A 22,518-nucleotide genomic window follows, 5' to 3' on the forward strand; every position below is an offset into this window, starting at 1 on the left:
AAACATGGTAGCTTTTTCTGTGGCTTTTAACCTGTAATAGTGATTAAAATGGCATTTGTTGGCCAGCAGCCATGATGATGATTTGACAAAGAGGTCAAAACTGACTAAAATATACGTATAAGCATTTCATATATGACCATGTTTCTCCAACTGATGAGCACTCTTGATTTTTCCCTTTCAGCATTTTGTTCAACATAGAAACTAAAAAACATCCCATAGTTAGTCACCCATGGGTCTGAACTGAGGACATGTTGGGATAAGTTAAGCTAACTGTTGTAATAAGTACATGAGGTTAGAGTAACGTATAGGGATGTAACGATTAATCGTAAAAATTGATTCATAGGTATCACGGTTCACAACGATTTTCTGAAAATTGAATCGCAGTACTTTTTTTAAACAGCAGATTTATTTATCCTTCTCTTGTCCAAATGCTGAGGCGGCGGGCGGAATCTGCTACTACTTTCTTTCTGGCCGCCTGCTACTCTTAAACATGTTCATAAATGAATCCTTTAGTACTGAAAGAATATCTGTAATATTACGTGAATATCTGTAAAAGGCCCGTTTTTCTATTAGCTCTGTCTGCTAGCATAGCATCTCTTCTTCACTGCACAGAATATCTGCATCCCAACCGACCACTGGGTTACCAGCGCCCTCTGCTGGTCCAAACAAATATCTGACGTAACTAGAGTGCAGACTGTTTTTTTTTTTTTTTTAAAGTCCAATTGTTAAGGCGCAAAATACATTTTCAGTTGCATTTTCAAAAAGAAAAATAACTATTTTGTAGTTTTTAAATTAATAGGCTTCTTTTTCATTTGTATTATTCCTTTATTTATTTCATTCAAGATTTATTTTTAGATTTTAGTTTTTTCTAGTTTTTTCCCGCCAAAAAATAAAGGAATATTTTTAAATCATCATTTGTCTACAGTCCCATTTTGTAAAATAAATACGAGAGAATTGTAACGTGAACCTAGTATCGTGAATCGACTCGTATCGGGAGTTGAGTGAATCGTTACATCCCTAGTAACGTATGATCAGGAGTGTGTGACAATGAAAAACAAGCCCAGTATTTCAGCGGGAGAATTATTAAATGGGAGGCTCCAGGGCCGACCCGTTATATAGGCAAATGCTAAGGGTGCCATACGGCCAGGGGCGCCAAATTGGCTGAATGAAAAATAATGTAACAATCAAAGCGCTGATATTATTAGCATATTAAACTTGATGGTATTATTAATAATTAGTTTTAATGACAATAAAATTCACAAAATGTGAATGTCAGGAGAAAAACATTTTAATCATATGTATTTAAATTAAAAAGAATACTTGATGAGCTAAATTATCACTAGAACTCACTTTAAATTCAATTAAATTCAACTTTGTTTATATAGCGCAAAATACAACAAAGTCATCTCAAAGCACTGAACAAAATATAAAGTCCATAGAAAAAAGAAAGACCGTGACACCGGCACTGTTAGCTAACGTCAGCTTTATAAACTGTAGCATAAGTAGCATTAGCATCACTGTGTGTGACTGTGAGTGTTCATGAGTGGCTGACATTATACAGAGCTTTGTTACTATTCCTGTGGTAATAATAATTTACATCTCCAACATGGGGAGCACCGTGGCTTAGTGGTTAGTACGTCCGCCTCACAGCAAGAAGGACACTTGGGTCCTTTCTGTGTGGAGTTTGCATGTTCTCCCCGTGCTGCGTGGGTTTTCTCCGGGTACTCCGGCTTCCTCCCACAATCCAAAAACATGACTGTAAGGTTGATTGGAGTCTCTAAATTGCCCATTGGAGTGAATGAGTGGTTGTCTGTGTTGCCCTGTGATGGACTGGCGTGTACCCAGGGTGTACCCCCACCCAGCGCCCTATGAGAGCCGGAGATTGGCACCGGCAGACCCCCCGTGACCCTGTTAAATGGTTATCAAATAAGCGGTTATGAAGCTGGATGGATCTCCAACATGTGGTCAACTTACACACATGGTATCACTGGACCAGGAAACCACAGACGCTCCTACCTGGTTTAAAGTGAGGCAAGGAGCTGATCCCTGGCCACATGTCCTCAGATGGTGTTCCTAGAACCTGGACCAGGAGGGACAGAAACAACTGTCAGTACAGCTTAGATCAGAAGCGTCAAACTCGTTACAGTTCAGGGCCGCGATTTAAGGCGGGAAAACAAGAAATATCAACATTGTTGAGCTCGAGTTTGTACTTTGATAATTAAATGTTATATACTACAGTATGTAAGACATCAAAGCAAAAAGTGATACATTTTCTTAAGAATAAATTGGGTAAAATGTAAAGATTTTGGACAAACTGTGAGGCCTGTAAATATTTTGAATGGACTGAGATATCTACAACTGAATTAGTTAATAATTTACACCGTTATTCATATTTTCTCTTTCACTTCTACTTTCTCCTGCCGGCCACATTCAATGCTCTAAAAGGCCGGGTTTGGCCCCCAGGCCTTAAGTTTGACACATTATTAATGTGCACATGAACCTAAACGTCAAACCTGTTTCTTTCTTTTTCGACAAAGGATCAAACACATCAGCAGCAGGGTCTGAAAACAATCTAAAGCAGGGTTTTTCAAAGTGTGGGGCGAGCCCCCCCAGTGGTCTGACACACAGTCAAGCACAGACTGTTTGTTACCATCTCACGTAAAAAACAAAATAAACAATCATGTAAATGACCATCAAACGTTTCAGTTAAAGTGATAAAATACACATTTAAAGACGAAGCTGAATGACAAAGTGAGTGATGACAAAATGTGTTCAAATGAGTTTGTTTTAGAATGAACGTAGCAGCAGGTTTGAGTCGTCTGCTGGTGGGAAATATATTTAAAATATCTTTCTGTCTGCTCTATTGTTCACACACTGATGCAGAGGTTTCCCTTTGGTTGAATGAAGTGAAGACACAACATAACATCCAATAAAACGCATCTCACCAGAAAAATCCTCTCAAGCTGGTCCTGGATGTCCTTCATTCCTGGAAAAGCAGCCACTCCTTGGATCATCTCAACGAAGATGCAGCCCACGCCCCTAAAAGTAAAGCCTTTACTCAGCTTTTCCACAAACGCAGATACCAACTCACACACTTTAGACCTAGACCCTAGGTTCCCAATGTGGGGTACGCTTATTGTCATAGGGGTACATGAATAAAAATGTAAAACAGCAAAACAACATTGGAAACTAGAATATAAATAGAGCAGCAGTCAGGAGCCTCCATGCATTGCCATAAATGACACACTGGCCTCTGTTAGACTGCCCTCTAGTGGTGACAGAGAAACTATCTCATTAAAATATGATGAGAGCGACATTGATTTGCGTTAGCCAAACATGCTTGATGCCCTTTGTCACCAGTACGTGGTCAATTTTCAGCTTTGAAAACATGAAAACAAAAGAAAGAACAAGATTTTTCATGGAGAATAATTTAAGAGTCAGACTCAGCCAAACATTAAAGTTGTAGTGAGTTGTATTTGCCAGGGTTGGGGTCAATTATAATTGATAATTAATTACAATCATGATGTAATTATAATTGTAATTTTATTTTAAAAGATCTGTTGTTTTTGTAATCATTTAATTAATTTGTAATTAAGTTTAGATAATAATATATCAGATAATGATAATAATTATTAGCAATTTCTAGATAGGGCTTACAAATAAAATGAAAATAGAATTAAGGCATAAAAATAGAAAACTTTTAGAACTTTTTTTGAGATGAGGCTATCATAAACAGGGATTTTTTATTTTTTTTTCTGAGATAAAGCTACAGTAAGGCATAAAAATAGAAACATTTTGGAAATTTCTTTTTTGAGATAAAAAAAATGAAGTTAAATACTAGTTAAACATGATGATTAGCATATTTAAACTGGAGTGAAAATCCAGTAAGGCATGAAAAATGATAAAAAATGTGAAAAAACCAACATTTCTGAGGCAAGGCAAAGAAATTGAAATAATTTAGATTTTTTTTCTTCCTGAGATAAGGCTATCACCATAAGGCAAACAAATGTTTTATGGGGTTATTTATTTCAGGCTCAGTAATTGTGATTAATGAAATTTGAACTTTTGTAAGTGAGAACAATTGTAATTGAATTCCAGGGGGAAAATAATAATTGTCAGTTTAATTGTAATTGGGAAAAATGCCGGTCTCACTGAAATGTATTTCTTCTTCTTCACAGGGTGTTTAAATAAAAAAGAAAATAATGGTCCAAAGTTTTCTGTATGTAATGTATTTTTGCATCCGGAAATATAATTTTAATTCTATTATAAAATAATGGGTATTTTAGATTTAAATTGTAGTACCGAGTATGAGAAATTTGAGCAGTACCTCTCTACTTCTACTAATACAAGCTGTGAGTACTACAATCCTGAAGATCTGAAACAAAATAATAATTTATCTTTCTCTCTAATGCATCTAAACATTAGAAGTCTTAAAAAACATCCTCCTTGCTAGCACAGGAACAAGTTTTGATATCATCGGTTGCAGTGAAACTTGGATGAGTGAGCAAACTCCTTCAGATATTTACAAAATAGATGGATACTCATTATATTTTATGAATAGGCTGGGCAGAATTGGAGGAGGGCTATGTACAGTATATATGTAAATTCTCATTATGCTGTAAAGGAGCGTTATGATCTGACAGTTGATGATGGTCACACAGATTCATTATTTCTCGAAATTAAAATAGCGAGTGGTGCATGCATGATCATCGGAGTAATATACCGACCACCAAACTCTGATTGTGAAACATTTTGAAACCACTTTGATAATCTCCTTCTTAGTATAAACCAGATGAACTAAAAAAGCACAATTATGGGAGACTTTAATATAGACATTGCTAAAGAAGATACAAAGGGAACCAATTTTTTTAAATACTATCCACTCCTCATCATTCTATCTGACTATTAATAAACATACACGTGTTACAGATAGAAATATGTCTATAATTGACAATATTATAACAAATATACAAAATACTGACTGTAAATCAGGTGTGATTTATTCTGACATTTCCGATCATTACCCTATTGTGTTTTTTACAAAGTGGATAAAAAGAGTATCCGATCCATGTACTAATAGAAAGGTAAATGTTCTAAATAACACAACTCTTGCGAAATTAGTTCAACACCTCAAAAGAAAAAGTTGGGATGAAATATTCAATGCCACAGATCCAAATTATGCTTTTTTAATTACTCAAATAACTGATGCTATCAACGCAACTATTCCTGAAAGGACAATCAAAAACAAAAAGGAAACTCATCCATGGATCACCAAAGGAATTCTAAAATCTATCCAGAAGAAAAACCAACTTTATAAACAATATAGGAAGAAACCTGACATTGAAAACAAAAGGTTGTTTACACATTACAAGAATAAATGAACAAGCTTAATATGAACTAGCAAAGCCATTACTACACTGATCGGCTCAAATCTGCCTCAGGTGATCAGAAGAAATCTTGGAAAGTGTTGAATGTGATACTTGGTCGCAGTAATAAATCCCCAGTCAACCATCCTCATCAAATAACCAGACAATACAAGATCCACTACCTGACTTATTCAATAGATATTTTGCCTCTGTTGGAAAGAATCTGTCCCAACAATTTGGCCCACCTGGGAGTGTTAATTATAAAACTTTCTCAGTTCCTGCTACTTTAGACCTACCTGTAAAATGGAAGTAAACAAAAAAATTAAATGTTCACACACAGCTGGTGCTGATGGACTTTCTAGTATTATTCTTAAAGCCATAGGGAATGAAATAGCGGAGCCACATAATTAATTTGTCATTACAGTATGGCATAGTTCCCAAACAAACGAAGATAGCAAAGATAATACCAGTATACAAATCAGGTGACAAAATGATCTTCATAATTATAGACCTATATCAATTCTGCCGGCGTTGTCTAAAGTACTAGAAAGGGTGGTTTATTTACGACTTGTAGATTACCTAGATAAACATAACATACTAGAATCCTCACAATATGGCTTTAGGAAGAAAAGCAGCACAAGTTTGGCCATTTTAGATTTGGTAGAGAAAATAAATGATGCTTTTGAGAGGAAAGAATTTGGTATTGGTGTCTTTCTTGACCTCTCTAAAGCATTTGACACCATAGACTTTCAAATTTTAATTGGTAAACTGTTGCACTACGGATTCAGGGGTGTGGCCTTGCAGTGGTTCAGGGACTATGTTTATGGAAGAAGGCAATATGTGAACTTAAATGGAAAAGATTCTGATTTGGAAAATATTGAATTTGGGGTTCCTCAGGGATCCATTCTGGGGCCTTTTTTGTTCATTATTTATATTAACGATTTTGTACATTGTTCCTGTGATATTCATAAAATACTATTCGCTGACGACACTAATTTGTTTATATCCCACAAACACTTGGATCACCTTGAGAAACTTTTAAATGACAGGCTAGCGGTAATAGATATCTGGTTCAAATGTAACAAACTATCACTAAACACCAGTAAAACCTTTTATATTGTCTTTCGCCCAAGCAGTCATAAGTACAGGGATTGTGACATTAATTTAAACATAAACGGTAGAGCTATCCAAAAAGTGGACAAAATAAAATTTCTTGGAATCCATATTGATCAATCCATAAACTTTAAGGAACACATTAATGATCTGGTTAAAAAATTATCCAAAATTGTTGGATTGTTCTTTAAAGTAAGACAAGTGCTGTCATTAGATGCACTCTTATCACTGTATAGGACCTTGTTTGAGCCTCATCTAAATTATTGTAATATTATATGGAACAATAATTACCCTTCTTATACTAACAAACTCTTAATATTACAAAAGAAAGCCATACAAACTATTTCTTGGTCTACACGAAATTCTCATACAAATGCACTCTTCCATAGACATGGCTTACTAAAGCTTCCAGAAATCAACTTTTATCACAATGCATGTACAATGTATAATGTTGTCAACAGGTTAAATATCATATTATGTAAACTCATTCCATTATACTCATCTTCTCACCCACACCAAACCAGACATAAGCTGTTACTAAAAGGGAAATATAGGAATCTAACAAGTGCTAAATTCAGTATATGTAATTATGGCATGAGTTGGATACAAAGTTAAAACAATCTACGTCATTATCTACATTCAAAAATAAACTAAAGCATCAACTACTGATGAGATACACATCTGATATGTAAAGCGCTTTGTGAGACTACTTCAGTGTGGTCCATTTACATCCTGTGGCCGAGGGTTCACTTCTTTCGCTTGTTTCATGATAAAAAATAAATAAATAAATAAATAAATTAAAAAAAAAAAAATCTAGTTAAGGTGCAGAGGTACTGTGGTTATCCATATTGTTTGCTTTGAGGGAACTGTTCTTAAACACCCGAAAAATTAAAGAGATATGTTTTATTATTTAAGTTGGACTGCTCACAAAATCTTGCCAGGTGAATGGTGGTGGAAAGGTGGTGGGATGGACCCCCTACTTATAAGCTGCTGCTTTTTGGGAGTCCTTTTTCACAATTGCACTTGACTAACATGATGTAACACAATGCAACGTATGGAATTGTGAAATAAAATGAAAATGAAATGAAAATACCAGTAGGCTAATTAAATAAATAAATCAAGTGATAATTCTGAACAAGATTTATTATTGTGTGTTTACCGATTCTTCTTTTTTTTTTTTTACATATTATTAAATGTAGGTAATAGGTAAAATTCAGAGATAAATTTCACTGTAGGGCTACATTGTGTATATGACATTACATTATTGTGTTTATGAAGTGTGTAGGAGTAGGGGGTACATGGATTCAGGTTAAATGTCTGAGACCACTGACCACTGACCTAGACTATTATCAGGGTTCCAACAGCTTTAGTCAAATTAAATTCAAGACTTTTAAGACTTTCTAATGCCATTTGAAATTAAATTTAAGACCAACTTCACAGTAAACATATTTTGGGGGGAAAAAAACATAGGGGTGAGGGTACATTTTTTTTCTAGCGTCTAGTGCAGACGTGCAACCGTCGGCCCCCAAAGTAAACACACAAAAATACACAAAATGAGGGTAAACTACACAAAAAAACCCAGAAAAAAACCTAAATCACTTCAAAAAACACAAGATGACTACAAAAATAGCCAGAAATCTATGAAACAACAAAAATATAAAAAATAAAAACCATTAAGAAAAATCTTTGTTGGATGAGCAATTTTCGTTAAATTTACAATTTCCCATGTTTTTTTTAAACAAAACGGATCATTAATTTTGAAATGTGAGACTAATTTAAATCATAAAATCATACTTATTGTAAGAGTTTTGAAACAATACCAACAATTAAGGCCTTATTTTTAGATTCATGAATTTAATGCATTTTGAGACTTCCTAAGGATTCTCGGGAACCGTGTGTTATATATAAAAGATTCTTCTAGTCTAACACATCTGATAGACATCAAGTAGATGTTAATTGTGTAGGTAGAACCCGTGGACACTTCACTCACCACATGTCCAGGCAGGTGGAGTAGTCTGTGGAGCCCAGCAGGACGTCTGGAGGCCGGTACCACAGCGTCACCACCTCATTAGAGTAGGTGTGACTGGGAACTGACTTTGCTCTGGCCAAACCTGGGACCAAAGAGTCCAACCACCACAAAAAAGAACAAGATGGATTACATCTATAGCAAAGTGGAAAACAACAACATGTTGGACCAGAGAACACTGGACCACTTCAGTGTAGGACCAGAGATCTTAACTCCAAGTGGACATTAAATACCATACATGTAAAATAACCAACATTTCAGATGTTAAATAAGAGTCAAACCTCCTCCAAGATCCAAATCTGACCAGATATTGAGACCAGATGGAGATAATTTGAGTTAGACGGTTCACAGACAGGGGCGCACAGTGCTGAGCAGAGTTGGGGTCAATTACAATTGTAATTGCATAATTGATCATTAATTGCAATTGTAATTTTAAAAATATGTTGCTGTTGTAATCGTAATTCAATTGTAATTGAGTTTAGATCATTTCATTTGAAATTGTAATTGCCATGTAAATTCTATAAAAATTGGCAGTTATAATTTAACACAAAACGAGGGAACTATGTTACAGTTCTATGTACAGTTCTACACACATGTAGTTAATTATTATTAAAATATGTTTCATATCAAGCTTTACCACTTTGTACCATTTTAAAATATATATATAAATCTAGGGGTATAGTGACACAAAAAAGGCTCAGACGCCCACACCAAAAATATTCAAACCTATATTTTCATTGATTAGAAAGCCTAACAAGGTAATCAATAGATAGGGAAGAAACGAGATGATAGATATTAGTTTTTAGTGTATTTTACAGCTGATTTAGGACCCGCTAGCATAAGAGATGCTAACAGAAAGCTAACACAGGAGAAAGGTTCACTTTTATTACTGTAGGTTATTCATTTCAGGCTCAATAATTATTATTAATTGTAATTGAACTTAAGTAATTGAGAACGCAGTTGTAATTGACGTTCTGGGGATAACAAAAATATTGTCAATTAATTGTAATTGGAATAAATACTGGTTGCTGTAATTGTAATTTAATTGTACCTGAACATGAACAAAATGGAATTGACCCCAAACCTGGTGCTTAGCATGTCTGCCTTACAGTAAGAAGTTCAAACTCTGGGGTGAACACTTGGGTCTATTCTGTGTGGAGTTTGCATGTTCTCCCCATGCTGCGTGGGTTTTTTGAGAAAATTTTGAGAAAATGACCAAGTAGAATATCAACATGTGCTCATTTGATCCATAAAACTCACAGAAACACATTGAAAAAAACTTCCAGTTAACTTCAAAACAAGAACCCTATTCACAAAAGTATTAGAAAACAAATTAAGAGATGCTTTTATTTTGAAAAGGGGATGTTTGATTTTTAGCTTGAAGCTGGTGTCAGGACCAATTTACATTCAGCTCACAATACATAATGTGCCCATCGTGCATACTTGAAATAAATGATATTGTATACATCAAAGTATTTCTTGCATACTCAATCTTTTCATACTATCTAACGTGAACGTACTACATACTCATTTATGCTGCGTTCACAACGAATGCGTCTTCTGCGGCATCCGACGCATCTGTCGCACGAAAGTTTCCGCATGTGTCGCAGGATCAAAAAATGTCCCCATTCGCTTCATATGTGCGTTCGAAGCAAAGCCCCTCCCACCAGCGACACATTCAACTGGGTGAGTTTCACTGCCTGTTGAAGTGAGGAGCTGCACTCCTTTTTCTCCTCTCATAAACATAAACCACCAGTGAAAAAAGCCGGTGTGATTAACGGCTAATTCTATCCTAGCTCAGTGCTACAGAGAACTTTTACCTGCTACTGCCACCTTCCTAGTCCGGTCCTGGTTATAAAGGCTGTGTCATACAGCTCCAGGTGGTCACACACAGCTTCTACTCCATGGTTGAATGGGTGAACAGACCGGTGTCTCTGTTGACGGCCTGATGTCATCGTCAACAAAGACTCTGATTGGCTTTCGTCATACAAAACACTCGCAAGAGTTCAATATGTTCAACTCTTGCGAATGTGCGGATATGTGTAAAATCAGGAGCCTCCTCGCACGGCCTCGGAATGGACCGCACCGCCACACAGGAAAGCATCTGGGACGCATCTATCTATTGACTTTTTATGCAATCTGGACACAAGGACATGTCGTGACGCATCCGGTGTGAACGCAGCATTAGACGTCAGACTTAGTATGAGTAGTACGTTAGTATGACATTTACAACACATCCTCAGTGTCCTGCCAACAGACTTCTTCTTAGTTTTGTTTTAGGGCGTTAGCATTCAGCTTTGAGTGCATTAGCACTCTTACATCTATCACAGAATTCTGTTGATGTTTCATTGATTTATTGCACTCAACTAATGCTGCTCCACCCTGAGCTGCACCGACAACACCTCCTCTCTTCTCCAACCACTCTAACTGTCTCACCACGTTAAGATAACGTTTCCCTTGACTATACTTTAGGTTTCTGATTTGCTGATGTTATTGTTCATTTCTCTGTTATTTTCTCTCTGAGCTAAAGCATCCACCTTTTCATTTGTGTCTCTACATCCTCTGTGACTCAGAGGAACTTTACCTCCTCATCATCATCATCAATTGTGGTTACCACCTGAAGCTCATGGATATCTGGTCGACTGATTGGAGCCAAAGATGTAAGGCACGTTAGAAGCATCAAAAGGGGTAAGCGTTGGGAAAAGGATGGAATCACGACACAAGAGCCTAAACATGACTGAACAAATTCTGTCTGTGCCATATTCTGCGCATGTTAGCCACAAAGATGGTGCAGCTAACACCTGCTTTAGGCCTCGTGAGGACGGAGGAAACTTTGAGAAAGTCTTGGAAGCAAATCAGAGCTTTGGTAAAGACACAAAGAGAGAAGTAAACAATAAATAACGGAGCACAGAATATTTTGTCCTATGACAATCTGAATGACACCAATTAAAGTCTCTAATTTCATCTGAAAAAATAATTTTGTTTTTAGCTTGTTTCGTTCTTCTGTAATCTGCAGTTGAATAGAGGCAAGTTTTACACAAATCACTAATTTGTAACAAAAGCTGAGAAAAATGTCTTTTTCTGAAAAAATGTATTCGTAACTTTGAAGCAATTTTTTTTTTGCTTTAGGGACACCTCAACATTGTTTCCTTATTTAAAACTACAAAAACATCACTGAGACCGGATTTTTGATGGCAAAATTACCCCAGTCAGTCACACAGACGTCACTTCCTCCCGACACGCAAGATGACCTGTATTGTCCAGTTAGTTGATGGTTTAATCTCACAATCGCAACATTATCAATAATCCACTCAGGTCCAGACATGTTCTGTGTTAGTATGTGGTGCTGTGATCTGCTGGATGCTTCAGAATATCACTTCATAGCACCATAATCTCCCACCGTCCCTGCTTCATCCTCCTTAGCTAATGGTAGCATCATTCGCTAATCTATCATCTAAAGGCCACCTTCAGGGCACAGTTGGTCACTACATCACATTACAGCTTAAATATTGATGAGGGACCTCCACCAGGGTGTATTTTAGTAAAAAAACATAATTGATGTAATATTACATCAATGGCACTGAGCGTTTGGATTTGAAATGGCGTAATATTACGTCAATGGCACTGAATGAGTTAATGTACCATTAAGATAAAAATAAAATAGAAATGTAAATAAAACTCAATTCGTCAACAATGGTTGGAGTTTAGCTTTGGACGCGGCCCTTGTCCCAAAAAGATCTGCTATGTTTGTTCCAGGCACTTTTCAGATGACTGCTTTAAAACAAGAGCTTATTTGAAAGTGGATTAATAAGTACACTTACACAATGTGTTCCCTATTCTGGTCTCTAGAGCCAGCAGCAGCAGCAGCATAGGTAAGCCTGTGCGTGCGTGCGTGTGTGTGTGTGTGTGTGTGTGTGTATGCGTGTGTGTGTGTGTGTGTGTGTGTGTGTGTGTGTGTGTGTGTGTGTGCGTGTGTGTGTGTGTGTCGGTGACAGAGATCTCCGTCCGTACGTTAGCATTCCTCAATTTGATAATCATTTTAATGTATTGTAGCGATGTAAAAATGTAGAAAGTATCCAAGCACAGTGCACAGAAAAACAGAAGTAAGCAACATCCATGCGTGTTTATGGGCGTGTCAGAAAAGCTTTAAGTTTATTAAAGAGACAGAGGTAAAATCGAAGCACCATGAACCGTGTGCTACAGAGGGAAAATTCTTTTAAATTTTTTTTAAAAATATTTGCTGCACTGGCGACCTGTCCAGGGTGTACCCCCGCCCAGCGCCCTATGAAAGCCGGAGATTGGCACCGGCAGACCCCCGCGACCCTGTTAAACGGGAATAAGCGGGTATGAAGCTGGATGGATGGATGGATATTTGCTGCATTTTCCAAAAAATGTTGCATAGCATAGTTATTTGAGTATGCTATAGAATGGTATTATGTACCTGAAAAAAACATGATACCCCCCTTTAAATAGTTTAGCTAGCGTCACTTTAAAAGGTTTGAAATGATAAACGCTTGTTAGCTTTAGTGTTAGTTGCATTGTAAACATCTTCCACCCTCTATGATTCAACAATTAGTCAAGATGTTTCTGTTCATGCTCCATCTCTAACCATCCACAACCTGGAAAAACTTCAAATAATAAGTTTTTAATGAGTTCTCACCAAAATCAGCAAGTTTGAGCTCCCCGGTGTCACTGATGAGCAGGTTTTGTGGTTTGAGGTCGCGGTGAAGAATATATCGCCGATGGATGTAGGACAAGCCCCTGAGCATCTGGAACAGGAAGAGCTGAAAAACAATGAAACACAACAACAAGCTTTAAGAGCAGGGAAGAAATGTTAGACTACACGCACACACACACACGCATACAAGATTTGAGGTGGTGCCTTTCAGCATCACGCTAATGGGCTCAAGATGGCCGCCGAGTAGTTTGGTTTGTCGAGACTTGTGGAGTCATTTTATCTATTGTTTAGGGTGTGTGTGGTTTCTTTCTTATCAGGCTGTATTTTATTGGTTTTGATTGTGATTTTTATTCAAGTGAGATTTAATCTAACAAAGACTGGGAGCCCATTATATTTTCTATTATTAATTTTTAATAAATACTCATGAGAAATAAAAGTTCATTGAATTTGAAATATTCTTTTTTTTAAATGAAATAAATGTTTTCCACTAAAGTCAAATGCAGGGGTGAAAAATAACGAATTACATTTACTTGCGTTACTGTAATTGAGTAGCTTTTTGTGTACTTCTACTTTATTGAGTACTTTCTAAAATCTGTAATTTTACTTTTACTTAAGTAAATTTTGTTTCAAGTAACAGAATAAAATAAATCCCGTGCGCGGACGGGAGTCTGCTACATTTGTGCTATTGAACCCTAGAGCTGTTATTAGGATCAGCCAATAGAATGTGTATATGTCTATGGCCTACTCTGTTGATTCACGTGACGTCACTCACATTGCTGCATCACGACAAAGCGAGAATGCAAAATTCTGATAGAGAGCGGGAAACTTGAGAATTTGCTGTCTGAAATAATCAAAATGCCCATGTTTTGTGTAGTTTATGGCTGCTCTAATCGTTCTAACCGAGAAAAAGAAAATATATTTCATAGAGGACTGAAGATTGTCGTTCACAAAGGTGAGAAATGGAAAAAGCTCACAGAACAACGCCGTAAAAAGTGGATATTAAACCTACGTCTGCGGTTTAGAGGAGCAGAGTCTGCTGATGCCCGTGTCTGCAGCGACCACTTGGTCAGAGGTATGTTAGCGAGCTAACTTTGTTTTTGTGGCTGTGTTTATAAACCATATAGGTTGTGTGCGACTCAGAGCCGAGCGTTTTTGTGCCCCCCAAAGTTTTCTTAATGCCTCCCCATGTAATACTGCCTGGCGCTGACTCTGGTCTCCCGTGCACCTTGTCCTCCAGCAGTGCCTGATGAGCCACTGTGTGTCTTTACGCATTGTGTGTGCGTTTCTTTTTATAACAGCTACAGGTGTTGCAGCCAATTGATCAGCAGTTTTGCGCAATGATCATGTGATTTTAATTACAATTATTATTGTTAATATAAAACTGTATTTGTAGGTGCGTGCACGTCACCCTAGGGCAGGGGTCTGCAACCTGCGGCTCTGGAGCCTCATGTGGCTCTTTGACTCTTTTGCAATGGCTCCCTAAAGCTTTCAAAAAATATTGAAATCAATAATTATTTTCTTACAGAGGGTATTAATGATTAATGATTTTGAAACCAAATAAAATCACGATATAACGATTTGTCAACCTGCAATAACTCACTTCACGTCCTGAAACATCTACAGACCATTAACTTTTTCCTGCACCTGTGGTTAACTTTAAGTTTTAAATCCCTGGCAAGATAACTAAATGTACTGAAAGTCTATCCTGGAAGTAAATATACATTTGAATTATGTGGGGACGGATTCATTTAACTGCCAACATGCCGGCTAATATGCTTGATATGTGGCAAGAAATTAGTAATCAGCATGTGTTGACTGACATGTGTTGTCAAATTCAAATTATTTTTTGTAGTCCTTGAAATACATTATCTAAAAAAAAAAATTGTTTTCAAAACATTATTCGATATAATTTTAACTGTATAGAAATGTATACACTATGTTGTTTTCATTAGAAAGGTTTTTTTTTTTTTTTTCGGCTCTGGAAGGACTTTAATCCAGGTGAGATAAGACAAAATGGCTCTTTTGAGAGTAAAGGTTGCAGACCCCTGCCCTAGGGCATCAGTATCATTTTTTCCTCCTTCGGCTCATTCCACCTAGAATGTTTTATAGACTTTATATAACATACTGTACACATTTCCTGCTTTCAGAGGTGATTTATTGGATGCTCTGACACATTGGATGTATTTACAGAAACACATACCTCATCGAATTGACATCCTTGACATTTATCCTATTTTATTTATCCAGGTTAGCCACACCCTGTCTTGTTCTCATGCATGTTATTTTGAAATGGTGTTTTCTAATAAAGTAAATAAGGACATTTTAAGTGAGCTACTTTTTACTTTTACTTGAGTAGATTTTTACACCAGTAACTACTTTTACTTTCAGTTAAATTTAATCAAAGTAACAGTACGTTTATTAAAGTAGATTCTTTCTGTACTCTTTCCACCCCTGGTCATACATGATATGTATAAATAATATGAGGTATACTTAAATCTCTTTATATTCTCATTGATGACCTGTAGTTTTTCTTTTTTGGTAAGAAATTCCGACATGCTGACTCCCTCTACCCTCCGTTGTTGTTGTTTTTCTTCTAGTCGACTATGCAGCAGATGCTCGGCTCAGAAAAGGAAGTGTGTGTGGACCATAAAAAGTCTAAATGGTAGAGTAGAGGATTTGACAATGATGATGATGATGATGAGCAGCAGCATATATTAGCTGTGTGCTTCTAGTTTGAATCAGTCAGTTTGTGCACTTTAAATAGAAAAAGTCAAATACACTTTAGTTTAATCATTTGGTAATAATAACTAGTTATTTACTTAACAAAATAAAATGTTGTATCATCTCGTAGCTTATATCGTAAACTCAGTTCCACTCCTAGAATATGATGAATGCACTAAATCTACAGCTACTGTTTGTCAACAGAACATTGTGATGAGCAAAGGAAACACCCACAGTTTGCCTCCATTTAATGATGTAATAATGCACATGTCAGCATGAGCTTCAGCACAAAAATGCTAAGATTTGATTCCCGTTTTGCTCCACGTAAAAAAATCAGGCTAAAGGACATTTTAACAAAAAATGAATGTCATTGTAATAATCAAACCGTATCATTATAGAACATGATGGATTACACGCATGTTGTTTAGAACACAAACCCTTGGGGGGCTGGATGGTGGGGCTGGGGGTGGAGGGGGCCGCCACCTGTGTTACTATGTAGTGGCGTGGGGGCGGCCCTCCCACCTCTAGTTGCCCTACTAATCCCTCCAATTTTAATCGCATCTCAACATGCCACCCCCCGGAGGGTGTATCATCATTTACACCCTCCGGCCTATTACACCACATACACATAAATCCACAGAGGCTGGAGGGGGAGCACCGCTGGGGGTGACCCCCAGCGGCTGGGGGGCCTGGGGGTTGGGGGTTGGAGTCGGTGGCGTGGTGCGCTGGGTCCTTGGCTCCTTGGGGGCTTTTCGGGTGTGTATGGGGGGGCAATGGCAGCCTCTCGGCTTGGGACCTTGGGGGCGTTCGGGGGACTGCTTGGCCGTGGGGTGGTCACCGGGGGCCCCTAGATCTCTCGCTCTTTCTGCTGGCCCGACTGCTTCTTCGGGCCTGGGGGCGGCTCATGGGTTTTGCAGTAGCGGCTCTTGGAATCACATTTGTCATGGACGCACTGGCCTCGGGCTGTGGGATAACACTCATACTGGGCTCAACCATAGACACGTTGTTCCCAAATACCTGTTTTATGTAACTTCCACTCACTTCCTCCTCTGCTCACAGCCACCACCATTATTCCTAAGCCGCACACTGGTCACCAGACTGGCTTGATAACACAACAATAAGCACAATATACACAACCACAATTTCACATCACATCACTTGAAACTTATTGACTATTCCCCACCCATTCCATTTCCTATCTTGTATCCCTCCTCCCTGTTAACTCCCCCCCCACCCCCCTCACCCTGGTGTAACACTGCCCTCTCTTTTTTACATCCTCCCTTTAATAAAGTATTTACCCTTCCCTAGGGAGGGCTGGTGATGGTCACAATTATGCAATGAAATAAATTCATTTATTTAATTGCAATAATAAAATATGCATTGCTGTTAAAAGATTGCACTTCTTGTAGTGTTAACCTTCAACAGCATGTGCAAACAAGGTGGAAAAAAAAAAAAAGAACACAAACTGATTTGGAAAGGTTACTTTCAATAATTTTAGGTTACTTCATGAATCCTTACATGTATCTTTTAGGTTTTATTTTACTTCTTGTATATTTTTTAACTAAAATAGTTGTGTATAGCATGTAGAAATGAACCAAATGTAGTTACTTTACTATGTTATAATCTACTAGTTGAGGTAATATTATTAAAACCCAAAAATATTTTCATAGTGTAAAAATGTCACATATTTAATCTTTTTTCACACCGACTGTAAAATAAAGATAATTTAAAGGGGCAGTTTTATGAATAATGTAACTTTGATACAGTGATAAACATTTCTTTAGCCTAATTCAGAGAACCAAATAACCCTCCCTTGTTATTCCACATTTAGTAAAAACAAAGCTCCAAACGGGCGATTTTCCAAACTCCTCCTCCTGACAATCACACAATCACAGTTAATATCATAATTAATATCACAGTTAGTATATTTACGTTCAGTTTATAGATAATCTAAAGTGCAGCGTGAGCGTGAGCAATCAGTTTCATTTTTAGGAACCGTTATACCGCCTCGTATCGCCTTTATGGTAGGGCTGAACGATTAATTGCATTCGCGATATTATCGCAACATCATAAAATGCTATTTTCTAATTGCAAAGGCTGCAATTTGAATTTTTTAATTTGTATTTATTTCTTGTAATGTCTTGTACTGTCCTCTGAAGTTCAGAGAGTGTTTGAGAAGTGCAGTCCACATGTTTACGTGTTTCATGAAACGTGACGTTAGTTAGATATGTTGAAGAGGTAAAGCCACAGATTTCTTTGCTTTATTGTTGTAATCTGTGCTTTAAAATGTATATTTTATATTTATTTAAAGTTTAAATAAATCTAAAATTGTTTATTATGAAACAGATTGATTTATTGCTTGTGTTCATTGAAAAATACATGACAAGAGGCCCTTGAAAAAATAATCGCATATTAAATTGCAATCGCAATATGGAGGAAAAAAATCGCAATTAGATTATTTTCCAAAATCCTTCAGCCCTACTTTATGGGATGATCTGACATGTTTGTGACCCAATGCAACGCAGCGGTAGGACAAAACAATGGACTATTTATTTTATCAGAAGAGGTGAGGAGGAGAAGGAAGTGCCTGTTAATGATTTACTGCTGCTGTGATAAACACACAAGCTGAAGCAGCGTTTGTCTGACTCACAATCATAACAGCCGCTTAAATATTCATGTGTTTAACTGTAATGTGCAGTTTTTTGGCTGAAAACTAGAACAAGAGCGTGTGGAGAGCAAAAGAAAATCACTATAGTGATCAGCTGTGGTGTGGAGTCAGCGTCTACAGACACGCCCACTCATGCATATGCATGAGCGCCAAAAAAGCCTGTTTTCAGAAGCGGGCGCAAAGTGACTTTTTAGAGGGTTAAAGACCCCGGAAAACAGGCGAGTTTGGGAAAATAAACCTCAAATACTATGTTGTTGGGGTTCTTAGAACAAATGGAGATGGGTGTAAAATACCATAATACTTTTTAAAAAACAGAAGCACCAACTGACTTCTGACGAAAACCTTTAAATTGTCATTTTGAATGTTTTAAAGATGACAGAAGTACTTTTTGTCTCCTATCAGGACAGTGTGTTATTGTAATTATTTTCACAGATGTGTATTTTACCTTTACGTTGTCTGGATGAAGACCAACAGGATGTTTGTCCATGTACTGACATAGATCTGTATGCTGGATAAAAACGAAAAAGGACAGTGTTAATAGCGATGCCTTCAGGTCAAACACTGTAGACCCAAAGTGCTTTAAAATATCACCTCATTCACACAACAATGGGACAGAGGTGCTAATAATCAACCATTAAGAGCAACTTAAGGTTCAGGACACATCAAACACAGCATAGTCAGTAGAAATGATTGGTTGAAACCCAAAAACTGAGAAAGAAGAAATCAAAGTCGGAAACAAAACACCAAGAGAAATAATGATTCCAGGTATTATTAGTACCGTTGCATTTCTGCCTCTGACTGTGTACTAACCTCACTAATATCAAAGCATTGCAATTACATGAATAAATACTAAGAACAAATCTATTACAAATATGTGAAAATATTTATATAACACTGACATTTCAACAATGCACAATATCAAATAAAATAACATAAAATGGTGAACTTGACACACTCATGTATATATTAAATTATAATAATAATAATGTCCTATATACACAAAGCACATTTAAATTGTTGATGAAGAGCAGCTCCTCTGCTTTATCACAGTGAGGTCTTCTCACTAGCTGTGTTTACATTATCCTTGGAAATGTGCAAAATCTAAATAGCTCAGTAAAAACTTGTAATATAAAACACATGAATTTAGAAAAAATAATTGATTTTGATGATTGTGAGACTCTTTAAAAACAATGAGTAGTTTTCAGACTGATAGAGGACACACTAACCCTGTTCCAGATCAAAGCTGGCAGTACGAACATGACACAAAGCATGATGGGAGTCAACATGTTTTTAAAGGGTTAAAAGTTACGATTTCTGTGCACACTTACCACATATTCAAAAACTAGAGTCAGTGTTTCCTTGGTGTGGATGATGTCATGAAGAAGAACGATGTTGGCGTGCTTCAGGCCTTTGAGAAGAGACGCTGTACGAAGAGCAGAGAGGAGAACCAATGACAAGCCAGCATTTATTAAGTAGCAGACATTCTGTAAATCCTTCGTTACATTTCAAAACTCACGATGAAGGAATCAAGGCTGTGTTTGAAATATCACACTGTACGAACACTTTGCACTGTTTACAGTATTCTATTCTGTATTTGTGTCTTGTGCATTCAAATAATTCCTTTTTTTTAATCTTGTATTGTGTTCTACTTTTACTTATGTATGTGTATTACTAAACTGAGTGTTCGATGTTGTTGCATTTAACTCCACATCTGTATGTGACAAATGAAAATCTTGAATCTCTTGAATACCACACACTACAAACCTAATGAGTGTATACTGTACTGTCTACTATACACTATAAGTAAGATTGGGATGAGCAGCGTTCCCACTGAAGTTTACTTCTAAGTTTCCTGAGATGCATTTGGAATCTACAACGACAAAAACCTGAAGCACACTGAGGCTAAATATCTCTGTTGATTCTCCACCTTTGAAAGTCCTGTGAGAAAGTGACCAAGTAGAATATCAACATGTGTTCATTTGATCCATAAAACTCACATAAAACACATTTCATGGCGACATTTCAAAGTTTTTCAGAGACCCTCCATTGTGCTACTGACTAAACTTTATGCAATGTAACAATTGGACAAAACAATGGACTATCGTCTTAAATTGACTATTTCTGTGACAAGATAAGGTGAAGAGGAGAAGAAAGGGGTGTAGCAAAAGTAGCTGAAACACTGTGTTGTTGGGGTTCTTAGAACAAATGGAGATGGGTGAAAAATAGCATAATGCTGGACCTTGTGTCGCTGATGCTGCATTCATACAGGTCAGCCTAAATCATAAGTGGACAATTTTTGTATTGTATACAGCCTGTATTATCTTACAGGAATACATGAATGAATTCATGAATGTATGTCTGAAAGAATCCATCGCACGCAGGCTTTATCAGCTGACTAATAAAATAATAATAATAACAACGAGAACTGCAAGCAGTTATGAAAGGGGGCCAAGCCTTCCAGCACAACTCAGCCCCCAGGTTTTGCGGAGCCCGTGGAAGAACGTCACGAAGGATGACGGGCTGGGGGCGATGATGAGACTCTAAAGTTTTATATGTGCAAAGTTTGGTGCAGATGGAGCATAAACACAAGGAGTTAGAAAAAGTAGATTTTTGATGTGTAGTGACTTACAAAGACAAATATGCTGTGGGAGTAGGTGTGGCCTATGTTAGAAGATGCAACGGTATTTAGGGAACACATAGATATAAAGTTTATGAAGATGTGGTTAAAATGTGAAAGTTATAACCCAAAACCTGCTTGCAACCATTATAGCGCCACATAGTGGTGCACTTTTTGGTATGAGTGGTCTGCGTGGTCTTCTATATATCAATACCAATCGCGATTCACTCCAAGATATGGCCTCAGTAGTGATAGCTACCAATTTTGGTAAAAATCGGTCTGCCATTTAAGAGATATAAATATCCCATAATTGCAGCGCCCCCTAGAGGCCAATATCATTGAAATTTGGCGCATACCCGCACAGTCACATGCCAACCAAGGATCTCAGATTTGGTGTGGTTAGCATTTGTTTTGACCGAGATATGCACTAGTTCATGTTTTAATAGCTAGCTAGAAAACTTTACTTGTTAATAATTTGCACATATTTTGCCCGAATAAAATTCTTTACTCAATTTTAGATCAGGTCCAACTGAAGACTCTACGTACCAAGTTTCACGTTGATTGGACAAAACTCCAAGGAGGAGTTTGAAAAAGTAAGTTTTCCAGTTTTTCGCGATTTTGCGCCAACAAAACTCAAGGTGGAAATGGGCGTGGCCAAGTCCAGGTGATTCGGTGCTATTCAGGGAATCTGTGGATATGAAGTTTTTGAATGTGCAACATACGATGTGGGAGTTAAAGGCCTAAGCGTGTTGACCTTGGTTTTAGTTCCACCTGCTGACAGACATTTTTTGCGTCCGAGGTAAGCTGGGGGGTCTGAACCAACTCTGCAAAGGGCACCGCCCTCCCTTGCATGGTTTAGCCTGCAGCACCACTTTTACCGAGAGAAAAATAAAATGTAGCTATAATCTTGACGATTACAATAGGGTTCCTAGCACCGCTGGTCCTAATATAGATCAGTCCATCAGACATATATCTATATGTTTTCTATAGGATGTCATTAGTAAATGAAAGGATTGCATCAATGCCTAAATATTCTCTCTGTCAGCGTCACATCAGATCCACACAGTGATCCACCTTTCATTGGGCAGGTCATTTTCCAAGGGAACTGATTGGTCAGGAGGCGGGGCTTTCATACTCGCTCACATCCTAGCCAGAACTAAACCTACTGCCGACCAGGCTAGCTGTTCGGTAAGTTACTATGGCGATTTAGCCCGGTAAGAAGATAGCCAGCGTCGTAGTACAGTAATCCCGGAAGTTAAGAGGAAATCCAGCTTCGTAGAGCAGGCCCTGGATATGAGCTCTGGGTGGATTCAGGTAAATCATCTTATT

The 22,518-nt window shown here is 37.5% G+C and overlaps 1 protein-coding gene across 2 annotated transcripts in view; it reads right to left on the bottom strand.

The window, feature by feature from the left end:
* cdk14 (cyclin dependent kinase 14) overlaps positions 1-22,518 on the bottom strand; it is a 49,989-nt gene that overhangs the window by 10,875 nt on the left and 16,596 nt on the right. For both annotated transcript variants that reach the window (XM_028470421.1, XM_028470422.1), the window contains exons 5-10: positions 19,901-19,995; positions 19,018-19,080; positions 13,166-13,289; positions 8,470-8,590; positions 2,946-3,039; positions 2,017-2,080 (exon numbers count right to left, since the gene is read on the bottom strand). In XM_028470421.1, the coding sequence (XP_028326222.1) occupies positions 2,017-2,080; positions 2,946-3,039; positions 8,470-8,590; positions 13,166-13,289; positions 19,018-19,080; positions 19,901-19,995 (561 nt within the window). The remainder of the gene's footprint in view (positions 1-2,016; positions 2,081-2,945; positions 3,040-8,469; positions 8,591-13,165; positions 13,290-19,017; positions 19,081-19,900; positions 19,996-22,518) is intronic.

The sequence above is a fragment of the Gouania willdenowi genome, chromosome 16 (genome assembly GCF_900634775.1).
Source record: "Gouania willdenowi chromosome 16, fGouWil2.1, whole genome shotgun sequence".
NCBI lineage: Eukaryota > Metazoa > Chordata > Actinopteri > Blenniiformes > Gobiesocidae > Gouania > Gouania willdenowi.